Raw genomic sequence first — 21,626 nt, 5'->3', positions numbered from 1 at the left:
CATTGGAGTCATGTCTTTATTTCTTACGTCTTCTCAGTCACATCTTAGCGGCTCGGTAAACTGGTGCTTTTTGGTAGAGGATAAAGAATATATGCCTGATATTATTGTCTCCACAGATGCCACACGGCTTCAAGCCACTGTTGCTTTCCTCACAGTTACAAGGGGCACTTGTTTTTCCACTTTTCTTTCCTCTCCCCCCCCCCCACACTTCTCTCCTTGCCTCTGTAATAGCTTCCATGCCGAGTCTTTCACGAGCAAAGCGTGGGATTAACGGCCGGTCGGCGGAGGCAAACGGGCGTCCGGGGAGTTTACCTGTTAGGACCCGGCGGCGGCGGCGGCTCATATACGCTCGGACATTGTTGAGCAAGCCGGCGGCGGACGTCACCTCGGAGGAATGCTGGAAATGGAAAAGGGGGGGGGGGGGGGGCTAGCTTCAAAAGAAGGCCAAGGCGTCGTAAATAAAATGCGATGCGGCAAGCGAGGGATGTTTACACATGCGGATGGCCGTCGGTGCTCATCTGGAGACTCGTTGGACTTTCTGATGGTCTGGCCGAGCGTTCGGGGGCTCTCCTCGCAGTGTTTTTTTCTCTCGCTCGGACTGCCGTCCTGAGGTCATGCGGTGAAGACGAGGGAGGCCGGCCGGGTGCTTTTACCTCGCAACTGTCGTCCGTAACCCCCAAAAGTACTCACACACCAGGCCTTGTGCAAGGATGGATGAATGCATCCTAAATGTCTTATTGGTCAGTTAAAATTAGCTCATCGCTGCAGCATTAATAATATCAATCTAGGCAGAGGATAAAGAATGCACCGCATAACTTTGGGTAATTCTAAATTCAATCATATGTATGCCAGTTAAAACTGAAAAAGACAATTGGAAGCATCCTGGGGGCCTGTCAAAAATGAAAAAGAGGAAAAACAAGACTCCACCACAGTGAGCGTGAGCGGACGATGTCTCTGTTTTTGGTGGCCACTTTTACATGCTTTGTCGGATGCCCCCGTTCCCGCTCGCCTGACGATGATTTGACTTGACACAGCGCGACCAAGGTAGTGAAGGTAGACACACACGGTGACGTCACCGCCTCCCATCCGCTAGCACGCCACCCGTCGGCCCTTTGGCAGCCCCCCCCGAAATGGCATTGCACCATGAGCTGTCAGCTGCGTTGCCGCTGCCGCAAGCGCATAGATTGCCCTTGAAAGGTGCGCGCCACAAACAAAACAACCGTATCGCACTTGTTGTAGGCACTTTCAAAGAGGACATCTTAAGGCAAATGGACTTTTTGTAAAGCAATAGCTGCGTGTCTAGAGTGCCCGCCCACGCATCAAGTGTGAAATTAAACAAGCAGGGAAATCATTAGCGAGTGTGATTTGCGGGTGAACAATTCCCGCTCCGACTCCAGCAGCTCCACGACCATTTGGGCAAATGTGATTCAGAGCGAGCTCTCGGACACGTTTCTAAGAGTCGGGCTAATTAATGTAAGAACCGTACCCAAAGCCAAGAGGTAAGCAGAGCTGCAGATGTCATAACCGTGCATTACTACTGGTGGCCACAAGGGGCGCCGTAGAGTAGTAGTGTCTGTTCGGTTCATTTTTCACAATATGTTGGAGTCTGATTTTTAAACATTTACTTCACTCATTTTTATTCATCAGTCTCGTAATCACGTTTTTGTCATTGTTTCAGTGTTGGTTAGCAGTAGCCGCCCAACCATTCTGAATTTGTAAGCCTTAAGAAAGTTAAAGTGTTGCTCTTGAAACGAGTACGACACACATTATCATTTCACGTGACATGCACCGAGATTGCGCTCGCATGAATTCACCACACTCGATGCGCTTGCATGAATTCACCACACTCGATGCAAATACGCCCGCCATCGGCACGCTCAGAACGAACATGATTTCTCCGACTTTTGGTTTCTCTTCTTCTTCTTCTCCACACTCGCACGTGGCGCGGCGCGGCGGAGGGGATCGGCGGCCGGCCGAGGCGGCGCGTGCCGCCGAGTGCACTTTAATTACCTGCTTAGCTCTGGCAAAAAACTGCCAGGGATGCAACTCATTGACGTCTTGTGTGAAGGGTAAACAAATGCACTGGAGGAAGTCTCCCGTCAGTCTGGTAAAGGTTCACGAAGCTGAGTGTAATCCTAATAATACGAAAAGGAGCGACTTCTGCTTTGAGGCTTCTAATTTTGGAGCCTCAGAATAAAAATTTTCAAAAAAAATCTCATTTTGATGCCGCAGTCGGGAGGATGAACGGGTTCGAGTCGAGTTCAGGGTCAGAGCCGGGCCGACTTCTCCACCTACTGTCGACGCCACGCTTTCTTGGGAAGACAGGCGGACGAGAGCTCATGTTTCTCAGCTTCCTTTGGTGTTCTTTTGCTGAAAATGGAACAAGAGTTACAAGTCAACACGGTAGTGTAAAATGTTGGACAAAAGCGCCATCTTTTATTTGCTTTCACTTTCCGAACACAGCCTATAGCATTAGCGGCGCAATGCTACTCGGTCACTGCTAGCCGTCAGAGCTAGCATTAGCATGTTTGGGTTTTTATAGCGAAACCTGTTTTTAGAACGAAGATTTGACACATTTCTGGCGCCATTTTGATAGTAAATATGAAATCAATGGTCCACTTTTCAAAATATTGGTCCTTTAGTTGTCCTGGAATGACTCCTACTGTGAAATTTCGTTCGGATTTTGAAATTGTTTATGTGCTTAAAGGTATGGAAGCAAGCTGGGGAGTGAAGCTGACACCCAAATGCAAAGGACGTGAGGTAAGCCGAAAGTTTCCCCTCATTACTAGGACGATCCTTAAGCCATTTTCAAACATCTGTAAAGTGTTTTTTCCATCAAGTGCTGCATAATGATGCTGTGCACTGCAAATCCCCATATCAATTCAGCCGCTTGCCTTCATATGCTAATTGTTGGGGGGGTTGTGAGTGGCCTTTAGATTTGCACCTCTGCAATTATTTGAAATGACAGTTACCCTATGCATGAATCGTATTGCATTGGCAGAGATTGAAGCAGCCCTGGCAAAAGTACTCGTGCTCAGGGACACTTGGAGTATGCATGGAAAGCAAAAAAAAAAAAAATAAAAATAAAAAGCAGCTTCACAACTAACAAGTAAAAGTACTTAGAAGAAGTAGAGACTCAGAAGTAAAAAATGTTTTTGTTTGTCAATTATATCAAGTACCTAACTGTGCTACTACGTGCTCATGTTGGTAGTCACGGCAGAAAATTGAAAATGTCATGCAACTTTTGAGGTAACTATTTACAGGAAATATTGAATATCGAATTTTGCACATCATTTTTCTAAACACCTTTTGGGGGATGGCCCGGAATACCAGGGATGTTTCACAAATTACATACAGACTTTTTGCATCAAGTGTCAGGGCCCTCTCGCTCCTCCTCCAACTCAGTCCGAGTCACCCTCACCGTGAGTCGTAACGAAGCAAACGCTGCTGCCCACATGCCTTTCGAGGCTCACCGGTGCACTTATTCCGCCATTCATGATTTGCAGCATGGCGCTGAAAACGCAGCTGCGGAGGTCCTTGAGCGAGCACGTCAAAGTTTCCACCTACAAGGCTTGGGACGTCTTCTGGAGGAACGTGAGGGAGAGGCGGCTGTGGGGTGAGTCGCGATGGCAAACGCTAGTGTCCACTCTTTGGCAGATGTGGATGGTGTATATTTGAGTTACAAATAGCAACATTTGACAAAATCATCATGTTTTGAATTATTTCAATTGTGCTTAATATCTGGAGATGACAAATATCAAAGACATTCATCATCATCATCATCATCATCATTGCTGCCTGATGGGGGGGGAAGAAAAGAAGGGGGAAAAAAGCAATTCTGTTGATCTACTGTGCTGTAACTGCTCAGCACCTTAAGTTTTATTTGGGCTCTTAAGTTTTTTAATGAAGCGGTAATGATATGTGAAATTGCCATTGGAGGAGGAATTTGAAAAGTCAGAGAAAGAACCGAAATGTTCTAGTATGCAGCCAACTTAAGTGGCCCACCAAAAAAAAAAAACGTCATTGCATCAAAGCGTGAGGCTCGGCACATCCAAAAGAGCATCGAGATTGATTGGCCGTTTCATGACTGATTTGACGCTGCGGGTGGCATCCCGAGGCCGGTGGAGGTTTTGCGTGGCAACCTGCAAAAAATCAGAAATCAACATAGCGAGTGATGAAAATGAAGCCTTGGGGTTTTTTTGGAATGCGTTTTGGCCATGACAGTTTGGAGGGGTTTCCCTGCTCACAGTTCTGGCTGGCTACCTGCCTGCCTGAGAAAATTGACACCGGCTCCAGCCGGTGACGTCAGAGCGGTGACGCCGACCCATCGGCCTGTTACGTCTTCGGAAGAATCCTCGCGGAGGCCGCGGCCTGGCCTCGTTACGCACAAGCGCATCGAGCGTCGTCGCACCTCGAGCACTGTCTAGGAAAGTTGAGATGCATAATAAGTGATGATGGAGCTGTTTTGTTTCTCTTCATAAATGGCGGGCGGGCGCAGCGGAGCTGAAAGCGTAGATCGTCCTCCACATAGTTTGCGCAGCCTTAACCAAATGGCCTGATTTCAACATGGGAGTGGCTTTTGTTTTAGCAACTGGGTTGCTTTGGAGTGAGTGAGCCTTGTGCGCTTTTTGTTGACGGCTTGAGGACATTTAACAAAAACCTCATGATTGTCCTCGGCTTGCAAAACAGATTTATTGGTCATCTGCGCTCGCTCGCCGTGTCCCGTTGCCTCTTCCTCATCATCTCGCCGTCTCAATATTTACTCCTCCGTAACTCACGGGCCAAATAAGGTCTCTGACCCGCAGCGGCGCTCTAAACAAAAGTTGTGTCAGCTTTTCCCCTCAGCCGTCATTGTGACGCTTTCCAGAAGCCTGGAATGATTGCAAAGATGGCCGAGCGACAGCGTTTCTTCTTTTTGTACGCTCTTCTGTGGTAATACTACGACGGACGGGAAGCATTCAATCAGAGTTTTATAAGGGCGCCGTGCGCCGTTGCCTCTGAAGCGCTTCCTTTGCCTCGAATGTCCGTAATGAACCTTCACCCGCGGCAAACGTCTCGCAGTTCCGCTTCCTCCTCTCCGGGGACCCAAAAGGTTTCCCGCTGACGTTTGGCCGTGTACTGCTCAAGGCGATACGAGCTGCAAACCTTTGTGATTAGGGATATCGGAATTATCCGTGAAGGAAATGATTTTTGGTCGCTCGCCAAAATGCGGCGCCAGAGTCTCGCCGGCGTTCCCACGCAATGTATTAGCACATTGGTACGTCACAAAGTCATTTGGTTTCGATCCGCTCAGGAGCCGTCGTCACGGCCGGCCGCCTGCATTGCGTTTTAGGCACGTCCGTCACGTGACAGGCCTCAGGTCTTTTCTTTCCGTGTCGTCCGTGTCTCTTATTTTTCCCTATTGCGCCTCTTCTTACAGACAGACTCAAGGGATTTAGCTTCCGCTCTCCATTTCCAGATGTGAACTAGGAAAAAATCCATCTGGAATAGAAATGGACAGGATTCACGTTTGGAGTTGGTGGAAGCCAATAGGGCGTCTTTGAGCGATTCACCCAAACATTCCTTACGTTTTGTTTTTCAGCATTGAGCTCAGGGTAGGATGGCTGAAGGTTTGCCGTGGCGATGGAGGTTGGCCCCTTTTCGTGTCATTCTTTTGTCTTTGTCTTTGCAACCTCCCACGTCAGCCTTAACCAGATGTCGGGTCGTGCGCTTGTCGTCGTGCGCTGGCTGATAATCCAAAGTAGTTTTATGGGCTTGTTCTCTTCCCAGCCGTGCCCAGCAGGGATTTGAGATTTTGGACCAAAGAGGAAGACAACGTGCTCCTCCCTCACACCGGACACCTGTTTGGCGACATTCAATTTGCAGTTAACACGTTTTCCATTTGCAGTTAGTTGGCCCAATGGCAAACGTTGGAGCTCACCCAAACGTTTCATTACTCAACTCAAGATTCCAGGCAAAATGTCGTCATTGGAAATTTCCTTTCGGAGCCGTGAAAAAAAAACACGCTCGGGCGGAAGCACTCGCGTTTGTTGTTAGTGTCGCTTGAGATCTTAGCAGCTTGTTTGCGTAAAGAAAGGTCATTTGTGCTGACGAGCCAGAGACGCAGCCATCTACCCACTCCCCCCCCCCCCCCTCCCTTACAGTCATTGTTTTCTTTGATTGCACACCTCCCAAAGCGAAAGACTGGTGTGAATCTGCCCATGTCAAAATATGCCGCGGGAGTCGTCGTGCGAATGCGCGCGCGTCGGACTAAATTCCAGCTCGGCTGTTTTGACAGCGCCTGCCTCGCTAGCAGTCACCAATCAATCCCCCTTTTTCTTCCCCTAATGGAAACACAGAAGCAGCAGCAGCGTTTGTACCAAAATGGCTCTCTGACAGCACGCTAAAGCAGGAGGCGAGAATCATTTGCATTTTTGCTGCCTAATTTAGACAGGGGGGGGATTTGGAATCCGTTACGGTTAGTAGTTCGCCGTTTGCTTTGTTTACACTTTGACGGGGGGCAAATTTGACCGCATATAAAGTAAGCACTGAAGTGGTTTGTTTATATTTTGATTTCCATGGTAACCACAAACTAGTCAAGCCTGAATTCTTGCCATTTGCATGCATCTTTGCGTCAACCTGTTTGATGCCACGTCACTCAGTCAACCATCCATTTTTTTTTCCCCTTGGTCTTGATGTTCTGGTGCGGCGCACGGCTAGCTCCCGCTAATCTTTCTGCGCATTCATCATACTTGTCAACTCAAGTGACTTCCCCGTCTCCTCCGGCTGAGATTTTGGCCACCCTCGCCTCATGTCGGGTCTGATCGGCTCATCCTTACTCCAGAACCGTTTGCCGGAATCCTTTGTGCCGCCCGGGGAGTTGGATCGGAAGGTATAAAAGACCATAGAAGAGGCAGCGGGAAGTGCAGGAGAGGAGGCAAAGTCGCAGAAGCAGCTTAGGAGTGGTGTCGGGCGAGATAAGGCAGGCCGGCAGGCCGGCCGGCCGGCCGGCGGTGCAGATAAGATCCGAAACAGCAGCAGGTCAGTGGCCAGGTTGCGCTAATAACGGAGTCGTGTGACTTTTTTTTTTTTTTTTTTTCTTCCATGTCAAAACACAATCCGATTTTCCTTCCATTTGTTTTCGTGAATGGAGCTCCCAACTGTGGTCGAGTGTGTAAAAAAACAAACGGAGCCTCAGCGGCTAAAAACCTTGGCAATGACACCCGATGCTAATCGCTCTCTGAACTGACTCATCATACTCCTCTGGCGAGATGCTTTCGATTTTCTGTCTTCCGTCCATTAGCCGCCTCTCAAAAGCTCCCCCGGAGACGCGCGGCGGGGGCCCGTTTAACCATCGCCCGATTGTCTCCGGCTTTAAGGGAAAACGGCAAGCCGGTGAGTCGGCCTCTGAACAATGGTTGCTTTCCTTGGCCGCCGCTTCTCCACTAGTTTCAGTCAGACGAGGGAGGAGGGCGGGACCAAATTGCAGGTGTCGGGAGACAAAACAACAGCGGGATGGATGAAAGCCAGAGTTCTATTGAACGATCAGGCTTTTTTTTTTTTCATTTATATATATAGATAGAGATATAATATTCTTCTCTCTGGAAACTAGTTGAAGTGTCCCTCCTTCGAGTTGTCGTGTGTCCTCTCGGCTTCTACGAGCATATCCACCTCTTGTATCTCTTCATCCAACCGGGCCGACCTTTCTCACAATGACAAATAAATAAATAAATAAATAAATAGCACGGCTCCGGTGGCTGGTGTGGCACTGTAGCGGTGCTATCCTGCCGCCAGGTGGCGCATCTGAGTCAAACCTCCAGAAAGACGTCAGTCGTGAGAGAACTGAAGGACATTTTCGGTGTACTGACCTTCATCACGGCAGCGCAGAAACGATCAGCGGAATTTTGAAACAAATCTGAACCCTCGTTAGATTTCTAAAATGTCATAAATTGGCAAATTTTGTTGACCGATGGCAGAATATCATCTTTGTTTCTGCAGCGTAACAAAAATAGTAAGAGCAGCAGCAGCAGCAGCAGCAGAATAACTTTCAGTGACCCACTTCCAGCCTTTGTGTTGGCGGATGTTTTTATTATTTGAACCCACAAGACCATGCGCACACACACACACGCACACGCACACACGTATTGTGCTGGCTGCTCTAATCATTTGGTTCCACACAGTGTCTGTTAGCGTAGCATTAGCCTAAATACATACAGTATGTCTAATTAAGCCTGCAGCAGGTTGGCCTCGTTTGTCTGTAAGCAGAAGATAGATGCTATTTGACAGCAGCCGCCGCCGCCAATAACGCTTATCGTATTTGCACAAATCGTGTCTGGAAGTGTTTATTGCCTGTCAAGCGTAAATGCGGAGGGGCTCGGCTTTTATTTGTAGGCCCTTTTGGAATACACGGCTACTTTGACTTACGAGGCTTAACCGTTCACTCGACTCATCTCGAGTCAAGATTCTCCGTCCAAGTGAATGGACGCGGCGGCGTAAAGGGCTTCTTTCCACCCCTCCTCCTGTGCCATGCGCGTAATCGTGCCTTTAGCCGTTTGCCACCCACGGGCTTCGCTCCCCCAAAGATGGTACCTTTAATGTGGTGATCTTTTCTGATGAATGATTCTCAATAGGGAAAGATGGCCTAACCTTTTCAGCGGGGGCAGAAAGACCTCTTGAGCGAGATGCGTGCAAACAGACGTCACCTTTTGTAATGGCTGAGTTGAGCTCGGAAGGAAAAAAAACTTTGATTAAATATACAACTTGCGTTGTTGTTTTTTTAGGTCGAATGTGCATTGATCCGTTCGCAGTGCCTAGGAGTCGTTAGCGAATCTGGCTTCTGTGCCAACGTCAGACAGATTCAACAACTCTCTCGTGCTTTCTGGAGCAATCCGTCTTCTCGTCGGCCTCGTGCCGTCGTTCAAGGAAGTCTCCGGATGCATTCAAAGGCATTTTGCAGTGCTCAGTGAGTCAGTTCTGCGCTCCAAAGTACAGCCAATGTCACACTGGAGTCGAATCGATCCAAAAATGGCAATTTGGAGCCCGGAAAGTGACGGAGTGACGTAAACACGGACGCTAATAGCCGTCCAGGTTTGTGCTCCGAATCCCCAAAAGGTGAAGTCCTGGGCAGAGGGCCAACTCCGTCCGCCATCATCACCCCGGCTCCCGTTAAGTCCCTCAAGCTGCCAAAAGAACACTGCTGGGGATTCGCAAAAAGAGTCAATTAAACATTTGGAGATTAAATGCGGCTCCCCTTGACACACAAGTGGATTAGGAATGGTCGATAATGAGCCAGCCAGCCAGCCAGCCAGCCAGCCAGCCCGCCCGCCCCTCCCCCATTTTCCTTTCTCCTGTCCCCTGGACATTTGACATTGAGATTTTACAGGGAGAGGAAAGCGCCACAGTTGTCAAACGTTGTCCAGTTTTCCAAAAAGAAAATCTTGAACTGAGCTGAAGTTTGAATCCGCTTCTCCTCATCAGGGTCTCGGCTTTCTGTGCTTATCTCAGACGACTTTTGGCAGGCGGCGGCGGCCTGATGATGCTTGGCTGCCACGTCGCTTTCTCACTCATGTTACGTTTGCTAGGTTGAAAATGCATTCATGGAGGGAAATACTAATGGGCCCGCCGGGCATTTCCCCTGTTTGCCAGATGGCCAGTCTTAGGTATGGGACCATTGTTTCATTTGTTGACTAGAACATTTTTGCGTTATTGCGGATGTGGTCGGATGTTGAAAATGATGATCATCTGACGTCGACCGTTAATGAGCGACGGGATTCGGGCGGCGGGAGGGGGATTGCCGATCAATAAATCGGACGCATTTTGTATGAGTTCTGCGCTCTGACAGATGAGAACAAATGACGGGCAGAACAATCCCAGGCGGCCTTCTCAGGAAGGCGGCGATGAATCACAGAGGCATTTCCTGAGCGGGCCGGCGGGCCGATTCTTCAGTATGCGTCGCTTGGCGCTCTTACGGGCAGAGACTTCCTCTTGTTGCGCTCGCTTCACCTGGGAGCCAGCCAAAAGAATGCCGGCCAAAGGTTTTACAACGAGGCACGCCGTTCCTCATATTTGTAACTTAGTACGAACGATTGACGACGACGAGAAGCTGCCGAGACCAGAGAGCCTCAGAAGGCCTCAGTTGATTTTTAAAGAATGGCATTTTCTCACTCAATTATTGCGACTCCCAGAGGACAATTTGACGGCAAATAATTGGTGTCCAAATGGATTTTTTCTTTTGTCAGGCCCGTGGTGGCTGTATTTGTGCGTGACAAGCAACCATCAGTTGTACTGTGCTGCCACTGCAGACCCACCCAAGCAAGCCTCAATTGGCTTCAGGTGGGACCTGACCTGACCTGACCTGACCTGACCTGACCTGACCTGACCTGACCTGACCTGACCTGATCTGACCTGACTCACTGGGATGGGGAGGAATTTCCAAACACTAATCGGGCCCAAAGTCCGGTAATAGATTCCTGGCAAGGCGGGGCTGCTGGCAAGCCCGCAGAGCACCAGCAACCCCCCCCGGCAGCAGCAACGCCGCCGCCGCCGCCGCCTTTCCATCAAGCTCCCGAACAAAAACACTTTATTTATAGTGTCGTCAACAAGGACACTTTGTTTTGTGCTTCTTGGCCGGCCCGGCCCGCTGGTGAGTTGGTTTGCTTCCGTGATGTGGTGATCTTTAATAAATGCTTTTCTCCACTTCTCTTTATTGGAGCTTAAACGTACAATTGGAAAAATGTCAACAGGAAGAAGTTTTTTTATTTTCACTTATTCTGACGAGCGGCCAGAACGGACCACTTTTGTCGCTCCGCTAACGTCGCGCGACGTGTACGTGGAGCGTCCGTAACACAGGGTGAGGCCAAATTTCGAGACGCTTCCTGTCCGAGCCACTCGGAAATACCGAACCCCAAAGCCTCTGAGGCTTCCTTCAGATTAGACTACACACACACACACAGGTTTACACAACAGTAAACTGGGACACACCCCAGAGCACACAAGTAAGCAGCCATGCGAAGTTTGCGCGGGTAAACACATCACGCACGTCCCCTTGTAAGCGTACGGCCGCCTGGCTGCAACACACACACGCGCACACACACACACACACACACACACACATTTGGAACTCCCATCCGTTGGGAGTATTGTTAAATTCTTCCTCTTCTGACGCCCAGCAGGCTCAGGAAAAGGAAATGCACTCTTGTGTAACCTTCTACACAGAGATACTAAAAGAGAGAGTTTTTTTCTTTTGTTTTTGGCGACAAATTCCGATCAATCCCGGTCTCGACATGTTTTACCGTGGAGGCCAAAGTTGAGGATTGAATCGGAAGTGGCCGCTTTCTCAGAAAACCGTAGCTTGTCTCGGACTTCTGACCTCCATTTGTCTTTTTTTATTTCCGTCACCCAATGAGATTTGGGAAAAAAAAGTAACAGTCCGGTTTGGGCAAATGAAGGAGTTGAAGCTGCAAATAGCGTAGGAAGTCAACGGAAACTTTTGAAACAGCCTTCTCGTACAAGTGAGTCTCTGAAGAAGTTGATGAGATACTCTTCTCCCTCCGCTCGGAAATTAACGTAGCGAGAGCTTTTAAGAGTTTATTCACATTTGAAAGCTGCAATGCAAACACCTCCGCGCAAAATGGAAGGCCATTAGCACTAATGGCGTACCTGACGAAACCTCAAAGACGTACACGTCGTGCCGAGGACTTGGCGGCCCATTTGGAGACCTTCTCATTTTGGCTGAGTGTCGTTTTTTTCCAACGCTAATCTTCTTAACGACCTTCTCTCTCTCTCTCTCTCTCTCTCTCTCTCTCTCTCTCTCTCTCTTCTCTCTCTCTCTCTCTCTCTCTCTCTCTCTCTCTCTCTCTCTCTCTCCGTTTGTTGTTTGTTGTACAATCCGAGGCAATGAAATCGTCAGCTCAACGTGCGAGTGGATGCGACCGACCGACCGACCGATTGAGCGACCGCGCAATGTTTTGATCTCTGTCGGCCCTTTTCCTTGCCACCCCATTGCGAGAAAGGCAAAACGTCTCGGGATGACGTTGGAGAAATACGCGCCGGGTAATGATTTTGACCTCACTCTGACCGCAGTGATTCAACTTTCCGAAAAAAGAACGGCAGAAATATGAATGGCTAAATTCCCCGCTGATGCTCACATGTCGGGAGCAAAGGGTTATTTTTAGGCCACTGCCCCCCCACCCCCCCGGTGCTTAGATGGTCTGCTCCTGACCAGAGGAAGAGGAGTGGCAGGGAGGGGAAATGTCCAACAATGACTTTCTTAACATGATGCGTGACACGAACGACGCATCAGCACCGCTCTGCCTCGCTCCAACTCTTTGTTGGATTTGAAACTTTGCCCACTTTGGATCTCATACTTTTGACAGCCCTCTTTTGTTCGGGTTGAAATTGCTGTGTGTATTTTGGTGGCATCCAAATGGAAGTTTGCTAACAAGCTCGAAGCATGTTAATCCCAAGTGAGTATGTGTTTGACTCGTAATCCAATGTTTGTGCACGATGACAGACAGCTGCTATTTAATAGGCCTCAGCGAGATAAGCATGTTTAATTAGCATCGTGAGCAGTAATTAATTAGAAGCCCTTTGCTACTGTGGACGTTTCCTCAATCGTCTGTTTGCGCATACTATAGGAACCTTTCCTTTTTTTCCATTTGCCATATCTGATGTCAAAAAGTGTTGATTATGGCTGTAAAATAAAATCCGCATCAGTGACTTAGCTAGCAACTAGCGCTACTTGGTCATAACTGACCCCAAAAAAAACGGACTTTATATCTATTTATTGATTGATTTATATATCTCTATATTGTTCAAGCAAACCGGATGACCATCTTAACGCTAACGTATAATGTGATAGACGACATGCTAATGGAGATTAGCAGCGTCGCTAATTGTAAACCTAACTCTAGATTATGATGTATTCATTCTCTCCGCTATTAGTGAAGCTCAGTTGGGGACCTTCTCTGCCTCGCTCCTTCATCCATAGAAAACGGCTCTCTATATTGTCTTGATTTTGACATTCCAAAGTTTTCAAGGGCGCGCCACTTCTGGAGCCAACTCCCGACACATCACCCACCGACTTAGCTCTTTTGTTCCTTTTTCCGTCAGCGGTTCATCCGTGTCGACATTTGGACTCTTCCTGTCACTTTGAGTCGGGAGCGGTCTTGATCAGTAGAGCCGACCGAGCAGCTGCAAACGCAGAAGGGACTCAACGACGCGCCGCGTCGTGATCCGTTTTGTTTGGAGAAAGAAAGAAAAAATTCCCCCGGCCGGCCGGCCGTCTCTCCCACTTGCGTCACCCTACCTCGGGAGGGTTTAGCCTAACTCATTTTGGGGGGAGCTGTCTTTCCGCCCGAGCGTACTTTGTGTTCGTGTTGTTAGCAACGGATGGCAACAAGAGTGTTGGCCAGCATTGACTCCGAATGCAGCGGCACCTGCCAGCTGCGTGCGTGCGTGCGTGCGTGCGTGCGTGCGTGCGTGCGTGCGTGCGTGCGTGCGTGCGTGCGTGCGTGCGTGCGTGCGTGCGTGCGTTAATCACGCCGACTTTCGGCATTTGCCCCACTTCCAGTGAAGTGATTTGATTTATCTTGAGTGATGTGGTCCGTTTCACCTATACTAAAAAACATGAAATACTTTCCCCATGTGGACATGATGCCTTTCATAACCTTGCCTGACCGACTCTGAGGCCCTTATGGATTATGGAAAAGTTTAATTTCCAATTAATATTCAGGGTTTTCAACCTAATCGCCAGCAAAAATGAAAAAAATGCAGAAAAAAAAACCACAATCGCCTGTGAAAGGCTGATTTCATCGTGTTTTGAATTTCATCAGCAAGATGCCCTTGGAAAAGGTTTTTGTTTTTATAAGCAGCCCTTTGCTCCTGCTTCTGCTTACTGTTTTGTCTTGAAGAAAGTAACAGGATGTGGAAAAAGTCCGAGAAAAATATGCCCCGAGTTGAAGACCATTTGTGTGTTTGACTGTATTCCGTTTAAAAAACAAAATGGCCGCATAACAGCACTTCAATTGCTTTTTTGACACATTTCCAAGCTATCCATTTCTTCTAGCGCATGCCCTTATGTTTTTGAAGTCAGTCTTAGTCGTGGTGTAAATCGGCGTAACATTGGAGCAAACATTTATTCAGCAGAATAGTCACAGATTGACTTCAGCATAAACACAGGGCAGCCAGTCGAGGGAAACAAAACCCGCAATCGTTGCTAAAGAGAAAAGTTGCGATAGGCTTGAGTTGACACCGTCCAAAAAATCAAACGTCGGTAAATATTTCCGGCCGTATTTTCGATTCTTACCTTCGGACCGAGTTCGCTATCGGCCAGTCAGCGGTAATTCAAATTGTCACCGATAATGAATAGCCCAGCCCGCATGCGCCCCCAGGTCGTTTCCAACGCCAATTGAATCAAAGCTCGTAAAGAGACGGGCGACCGATGAAGTGCAAATATTTGTTCTCTGACAGCCGGCGCAGCGTGAAACTCCAGTTGTTGTTGTCTTTATTCCTTTGCAGAGATCGAAGCCAAGGAGGCCTGCGATTGGCTGCGAGCGGCCGGCTTCCCTCAATACGCGCAATTGTTCAAAGGTAAATAACCTGCCTTGGTTTTGATCTTGAGGCTCCTTCCAATGGTGGCCGAAAGCAAAGTCGACCCTGAAATGCTGACAATTGTGTTGAGTTGAAAAAGTGCAATTGGAGTCCCACAGTAAGCTTGCTATCAGACTGCAGGTTTCCCATCGACGTGGAGCTCGCCAAGAGGGATCACCGCTTCCTGGATAAAGACGCTCTGGATTCCCTCTGCAGGTAGCGTTCTCGACGTTGAGGAATTTTTGGGCGGCAAATCTCGTCCGGCGGTTTATAATGACACAAGGAAGGAGAAGGCAGGCGTCGAATGCCGCTTTGGGAGCCCTTGAATTTGCAAATCACCCTGGCTTGCTTTCCCCGCTCGGCTTTAACGACATTTGATACGGCGGCTCACGTTTGAGCTCTCTCCCGGCTGCAAAGTTGTGCTTTGGCGCCACGTCGCAAAAGCGTCAGCAGACGCAGCTCACTGCCTGCAGCGAAATAAACAAGCGGCTAACCGCAGGAGCTCAGTCAAGTCAAAGTTGATGATGGAGAACAAATTCACAATCTCCGGAGTCCTAAGCCGGCACATTGGAATCCAAAGCATCATTTGTTCTTTTGCCAGCCATTGAGACCGCTTGAGTCATTTCCCAGGTGACCTGAATCTCCAATGTGTTGCATCACTCTCTGACTGACTCGCTCTTCCTCTTTGCAGGCGTCTGTTTACCTTGAACAAATGTGCCGAGATGAGACTGGACCTGCCAAAGGACAAATATCAAGTGAGTTGTTGAGAAGAAAAAGAGAGCGGCTTGGTTACGTGACCGTTGCGTCTTCTTTCAGAGCGACGAAGACTTTATCGAGGACGATTTTTGCGCCATCAGCCCCAGGTGGACCCACGACAGGCGGATGCGACAATGGCGCCGCCTGGACTCCTCTACAGAGCTGCTCCGCTTGACCGACACCTCCAGTTCCCCTCAGGACGACGTCAGCTCCATTCGCAGTTCCGGCAGCACCGAGAGCGAAGGGCGAAACGGGAAGAGTCCGAGAGAAGGCGCCGACAGAAGCGCCGCCGACGACCCGGCCGCCAGCCGGAGCTCCTCGCGCTGCTCCTCCTCAAACAAGACTCCGTCCTCCGTCAGCGGACCCCCGTCACCAGGAAGCGGCGGAGGATCGTCCACCGTCAGTCTGGAAGCATGCGTGACGGATAAACCGCCCCGCAAAAAGGGGACCAGTCTTCTGAGGAAGATGGACAAACTGAGGTTGAGAGGAACAACCGGCCTCCTCTCCCCACCGAGGAATCATCTGACCGGGATGGTCCCAGGGTCTGTGGGAGGAAGGTGAGGGAGGATTCTTCCACAGGCAGGGCTCCTATTGATTTGATTGATTTTTCTTTGCACGCCATCATGAAATCCCTGCAGTTCTAATCCCAAGCTGCCCTTGCTTTTTTGTTTCTTCCTAGCCGTGCGTCATCTTTGCCCTCGTCGCCGCACGCCACCAGCAGCGGCGGCGGCAGCAGCAACAGCCACTCTGAGAGCAGCAGCAGCGCCGTTAGCACGCCCAGCCCTGTCACGCGTGTGCGCAGTAACTGCAAACGCGGCGAAATGGCCGAGGGCGTGACCCGCGACGACGACAACCGTACAAGTACCCCGGTCAGTTGAGACATAGGCTGGCTGGCTGGCTGTTTTTTCTTTTTTTTTTTTTTTTGTTGGATTCAAGTGATGTTCCATATCATGTGCGTAAGTTGGACTTTCTTTCATCCTCTCAGGACTACGACGGCCAGATCAACAACAACAACAACAACAACATCAGCCACGACAGCCTGCTCTTCCACATCCCCCACGGGCACAAACCGGGCACCTTTCCAACCTCCCTCGCCCACAAGCACGCCCTCCTGGATCAGTCCTCTGTCAACTGGAGGACGGGCAGCTTCCACGGTTACCGGCAACGGCGCGGTTGCCGCCGGGGCGCCGCGTCGCTCGACGCCTCGCCCGACCACAGGCTGAGCATCTACGACAACGTGCCGGACGAGCGGCGGCTGTCTGAAAGCCAAAGCGGGGGGAACAACGTTGGCGACGTGGAGAGGATGATGGGAGACGAGGTGGGTCCTGTGTGTTGGCTTAGGGTTAGGTGTGTGTGTGTGTGTGTGTGTGTGTGTGTGTGTGTGTGTGTGTGTGTGTGTGTGTGTGTGTGTGTGTGTGTGTGTGTCCGTGTTGCGCCTCGAATTGGATTCTTTGAAATCAAAGCCACTTGATGGGTGTTTTTGGGCTTCGCCATGCTCCTCAAGCGCGTTTTGGCCGGCAGGTATCTCGACTGTTGGGAGGCGAGGACGTTTTCTCGGCCCTGGACACGGTTTTGGAAAGGATCAACGACCTGCAGCAACTGGTCTCCACCTGGACCGAGAGTCTGTCCGAAGACGACCGTCGGCGACATTCCGCCTCTTCTTCCACTTCCTCCTGCTGCGACGACTCGCCCGCCGACGGCTCCGCCGCCGCCTCCCCCTGCCCTTCTTCGTCCCCGACCCCGGAGGTCCAGCGATCGGAGGAAGACGACGACGACGAGGAGGACAGCTGCGACAAGTCGTCGGCGAGCGAAGACGACTCCAAGACGAGATCGCCTCGAGTCAAGAGCGGGTGAGGAACCTTGACGTCTTTTGCCCTTGACATTTATGTTCACATTAACTTTCATTTTGTTGCGTTTCTAGTCGGCAGCTGCGCCGGTCCAGTGAGCAGAGCCTTCCCTCTTTGCCAGCCGGTCCGGGCGTGGAAAAGCAGTCCGTCTCCCAGTTGGCCCTCCTTCAGAAGCTGGCCCTGCTCAAACTCACCGCCCTGATGGACAAGCACTCGCCGTCCAGCAAGCAAGGTTGGAGCTGGTAAGATGGTAAACAAGAAGAGCATTGTGTCTGTCGCCGCGTGGGCTAAACGGACGGCTAAATATTTCAGGCAGCCTGATTGGAAAAGGCACCTATGTATTATTCAGGGCTCAGGTGCAGACGGAAAATTACACTAACAGATTTTTTTCCAAGGAAGAAACTTTTGAAAAATCACACGCTGGAGATATTCCGTAACAAGGATGAATAATAACCTGTGGCTGCTTGTTTTTCGGATTTTTTTTCTCACCACCAACCAATCCTGAGTATTATTTCCTCAGGAGCAAATACGTAGATAATTGCCAAGTAGGTCCTAATGAAACATCAACATTTGAGTTGAAAGTGCCAGACAACTGGAGTTGTCCCGGAAGCAGATTCTCTTTTGGATGCGCTCTCATTTTGAATCCCGTTTCGATTCGAGCCTGGTGCTGGTGCTGGCGCGCATGCTGATGTTTCAAATGTGCGTGTGCAACTTTTGAGGAGGGCAGAAGGCTTGCGGCAGGATTTCACAAAGAGCCGACCGACGTGGCTCATCGCTGCTCGCGCCCAACTTGAAGCCAAAAGTGGCAAAAAGAATCTTCAGCTCATTCTGGGCGGAGCCACTCAGGAAATGACAGCGGCGGCGTGTCAAAGGAGCCGGAAGGCACCGCCGTGAAACCGGATGATGAGCCCAGCGAGAGATTCATTAGCGATTACAAGCGACCCCCAAAAAAATGGCCTGAAATGTCCCAGTCTTTGATCCTCTTCCATCATTTCCTGAGCACGCCTTCTTCCCAGTCTGCACATATTCGACCATCAGGGACACACGCACACGGTTCATTTGGCTCTTCCTTCAAAGGAAGCGTATTGGGCCATGTTTCCTGTGCCACCGTCCAAGCAGTTTGATCTCATGGCTTACGAGAACAAAAATCAAAGCGCAAATAAAATTCCACCTGCAGAAAGGACGATTGGAATAAAGAAAGGGAGTGTCTCATCTTCCATCACGACGTACGTCTTTTGCTCGTAGGAGCGTTCCCAAGGCGACGGTGAGGAAGGCCAAGGCGCCGCCCGCCAAGGCCAGGCCGGTTTTCGGTGTCCCCCTGCTGGTCAACGTGCAGCGAACAGGAGCACCCCTCCCTCCTGGCATCCTCAAGGCGCTTGTTTACCTCAGGACGCAATGTCTGGACCAGGTGACCCCGCCGTCAAAAAATCCTAAACCAGATGGAGCGCTTAAACTTTGTGCGCACGTGCCCTCAGGTGGGTCTTTTTCGGAAGTCGGGCTCGAAGTCTCGGATCCAGCACTTGCGCGAGACGCTGGAGTCGGACCCCGACGGCGTCTCCTACGACGGCCAGTCGGCGTTCGACGTGGCCGACCTGGTCAAGCAGTACTTCCGGGACCTGCCCGAGCCCGTCTTCACCTTCAAGCTGTGCGAGACCTTCCTGCACATTTACCAATGTGAGTAGCGCTCGGTGTCATTTTTACCAAGATAAGGTCAATTTGGAAAAAAAAGAATGGAAAAACCTCCGATTTTTCAGCTGTCAATTTGAACAGAATCCAATGTTTTTCTATATTTTTATCCTGCATTCACATTTTGCAGTGGACACACATCATTCCAGCTTGAGCATATTCCAAAAATTCACGTCACCCACGCTACGAGTTTTCCATTCCATTTGATCAAATGTTCAGAATTGAAAATATTCAGCACATTTCAGCATTTTCAAATTCACACATCCCAAACGTTTCACACCAAAACAGGCCTCAATTGCTGGAAAGGATGTCATAGTGTGACATCTTTTTTAGTGCTGGGAGAAGAATACAAATTGATCTTGGAAAAGGCTCACCTTGGAGAAGTGGCACGCGACGCGCACTGCACTTTGTAGCTGGGAAAGATTTATTGAGCGGCATAAAAGCATGGAGCAGAAAGCTGAGGCGTCCGTCCGTCTGTCCGTCCGTCTGCCGCTGTCTGCAGATTTCCCCAAAGATCAACAGCTGCCGGCGGCCCAGGCGGCCATCTTGCTGCTGCCGGACGAGAACCGCGAGGCGCTGCGGACGTTGCTCTTCTTCCTCCGCGACGTGGTGGCCTGCGTGGACGACAACCACATGACGCCCACCAATGTGGCCGTCTGCCTCGCGCCGTCGCTTTTCCACCTCAACGCCCTCAAGAGGGACGCCGGCGCCAAAAGGTTCCCTCGGAGACACAAAAGAAACACTTTGGAGGGTTTGATTTCATTTGGGTTTTGTTCTGCCATGTCGTTGCCTCTTCAGATCCACTCGCAGGAAGTACAGTCTGGGTCGCCCGGACCAACGCGACTTAAGCGAGAACCTGGCCGCCACGCAGGGCCTGGCCAACATGATCGGCGAAGCGGAGAGGCTTTTCCAGGTAGCCACGGACGGACAACCTTCGGGGCGTTCTCCGGAAGATTCCGTCCGAATTTCTATTTTGATCTGGCGTAGATTCCGGAGTTTTGGCCGAGCTCCGCCGCGACCGACGAGCCGATTGGGGAGGAGGAGCTGGAGGAGAACCTGAGGAAGCTCCAGCAGAATACGCCGTTCCTCATCAAGGAAGCCAGGGACAAAAGTCGAAGCTGGGAGAGTTGTCCCGCTCCCGAAAGCGTGGAGCTGGCCGTCAAGAAGGTCAGTTGGACAGACAGACAGACAGCGACTTTGACGATATTCGGTTTCACCGTTTTTTTCTCAAATTGTGACGGCTGGCAGACGTGGTGGGGCTGCCCGCTGTGGACGTGGCGCGTCTCGGTGGAGGTAGACGCCGGCCGGGAGGTTTTGCTCCGCCGGCTCCTCGAGCGACCGTGGGACGACGACGCGCGGCGGGGCTCCGTCGTCCAGACGCTGGGCGAGCGCGCCCACGTCTACCGATACCTCCGGCGGGGCCCCGACGCCGGCCTGGCCTCCTGCCTGCCGCGGGAGCACCTGCTGCTCAGGTAAAAAAAAAAAAAAAAAGTCCAAAAATCGAATCCAAAATAGTCTGCGAGAGAGGGAGCGAGTTTTTGTCTTTTCTTTTTTGCGTGAATGAGGCTGATGAATATTTAATCCCAGCCTGCAGTCGGATGAGATTTGACAGCGTGTGTGTGTTTGCTTTTGTCATCCGCCCGTGGTTTTTTTGTCAGCGCATAAATGAACTCTGTGTTACCTCTGAGTCAGTCAGACACTTGAGTTATTTATTTATGCTCGAATCACACGGAATGAAAAATCCAAGCGCGTTTGCATTACGCGCCAATCGTTTAGGCGGACGCATTGGAAGCATGAACGCCTTTTAATTGACGAGATGATTCGCTTCTTGCAAATTACAAGAACAAGGACGCAATTCTCTGTGATGTGAAATTTGGTTGTAGGGAAGGCTATTGAAGAATTACATTTCTTTTCTAGGGGGAAAAGCTTTGATCCCGGCCGTCCGTCCGTTCGTTTCTCTTGCTGAAGACCATTTTGTTGATCGTCCCAAATACTGCTTGATCATTTTCTGAATTTTTGTATATCCTAATTTGAAAAACAATGCTTGCGGTCGTAGGACGTGGGAGCCGGAGGCGACTCGCGACCCGCTCTACGTGTCGTCCGTGTCCACGCAGCACCCGCACGTGCCACCGGAGGGCGTCCGAGTGCGCACGCACGCTTGCCTTTACCTGCTGGAAGCCTCCGCCGCCGGCAAGAGCCGCCTCACGCACCTGTGCCGCACCGATACCAGGTACGCAGGAACCGCTTTCCTGCACCGCCGCGTAGCCGCTTTGAGAGGCAACTCCTCCCTCAAACGTTTCTCGCGTCATGCTCTAGCGGGCGCTCTCCGGCGTGGCACCGCCAAGTGAGCGGACATCGCATGGTCGCCTCTTTGCTGGCCGTCAAAGCGTCCATCGAAGGTTCGCTCAACAAGAGCGCCCTTTGAGGACGCCCGCTGGGAAGGATTGTTCATTTTATTTTGAGGTTTGAGTGCTTCAAAAAGGTAACACTTCTCACACCCTGCCAAACAGCAACCTTTGAAAAAAATGAAGAATGGAACGCTCCGCATTATTTAATGTACACCAGTAAGACATATTTATAAGCTTTGGAGTGAGGGCGTGCAAGTGATCAGCGCTAAGCGTCTGATTAAAAGGTTTTTATTTCTCGGAGAAAACTGTTTCCTGTCTTATTTACGAGGCAAAAGAATAGAATTCAAGCCAAGCAATTGTTTGAAAAAGAGGGGGAGAACTAGTCCACAAGTTTCCTGACGCTAACACGCATAAAGGAGGA

At 50.3% G+C, this 21,626-nt stretch overlaps 1 protein-coding gene across 3 annotated transcripts; it reads left to right on the top strand.

The window, feature by feature from the left end:
* The first annotated feature begins 3,407 nt into the window (after positions 1–3,407).
* Positions 3,408–21,510, top strand: si:dkeyp-23e4.3 (rho GTPase-activating protein 7). 3 transcript variants are annotated; one of them, XM_049742068.2, is made up of 17 exons: positions 3,416–3,616; positions 14,497–14,568; positions 14,703–14,784; positions 15,260–15,323; positions 15,385–15,881; positions 16,004–16,193; positions 16,310–16,642; positions 16,846–17,174; positions 17,246–17,413; positions 18,417–18,579; positions 18,647–18,845; positions 19,360–19,573; positions 19,656–19,770; positions 19,845–20,024; positions 20,106–20,329; positions 20,914–21,087; positions 21,174–21,510. In XM_049742068.2, the coding sequence occupies exons 1-17, from the start codon at positions 3,496–3,498 to the stop codon at positions 21,280–21,282; spliced, it is 3,234 nt and encodes a 1,077-aa protein (XP_049598025.2). In that variant the 5' UTR covers positions 3,416–3,495; the 3' UTR covers positions 21,283–21,510. The 3 variants fall into 3 exon arrangements, with proteins under 3 accessions (XP_049598024.2, XP_049598025.2, XP_068509382.1); XM_049742067.2 differs by having other exon boundaries at positions 3,408–3,616; positions 19,845–20,329; XM_068653281.1 differs by lacking the exon at positions 3,416–3,616 and adding an exon at positions 12,189–12,443 and having other exon boundaries at positions 19,845–20,329.
* Positions 21,511–21,626: the final 116 nt, after the last annotated feature.

This window comes from Syngnathus scovelli, chromosome 15 (assembly GCF_024217435.2).
Source record: "Syngnathus scovelli strain Florida chromosome 15, RoL_Ssco_1.2, whole genome shotgun sequence".
NCBI classification, from domain to species: domain Eukaryota; kingdom Metazoa; phylum Chordata; class Actinopteri; order Syngnathiformes; family Syngnathidae; genus Syngnathus; species Syngnathus scovelli.
Note: the sequence above shows the minus strand (reverse complement) of the source record. Positions and strands in the feature narration are given on the sequence as shown.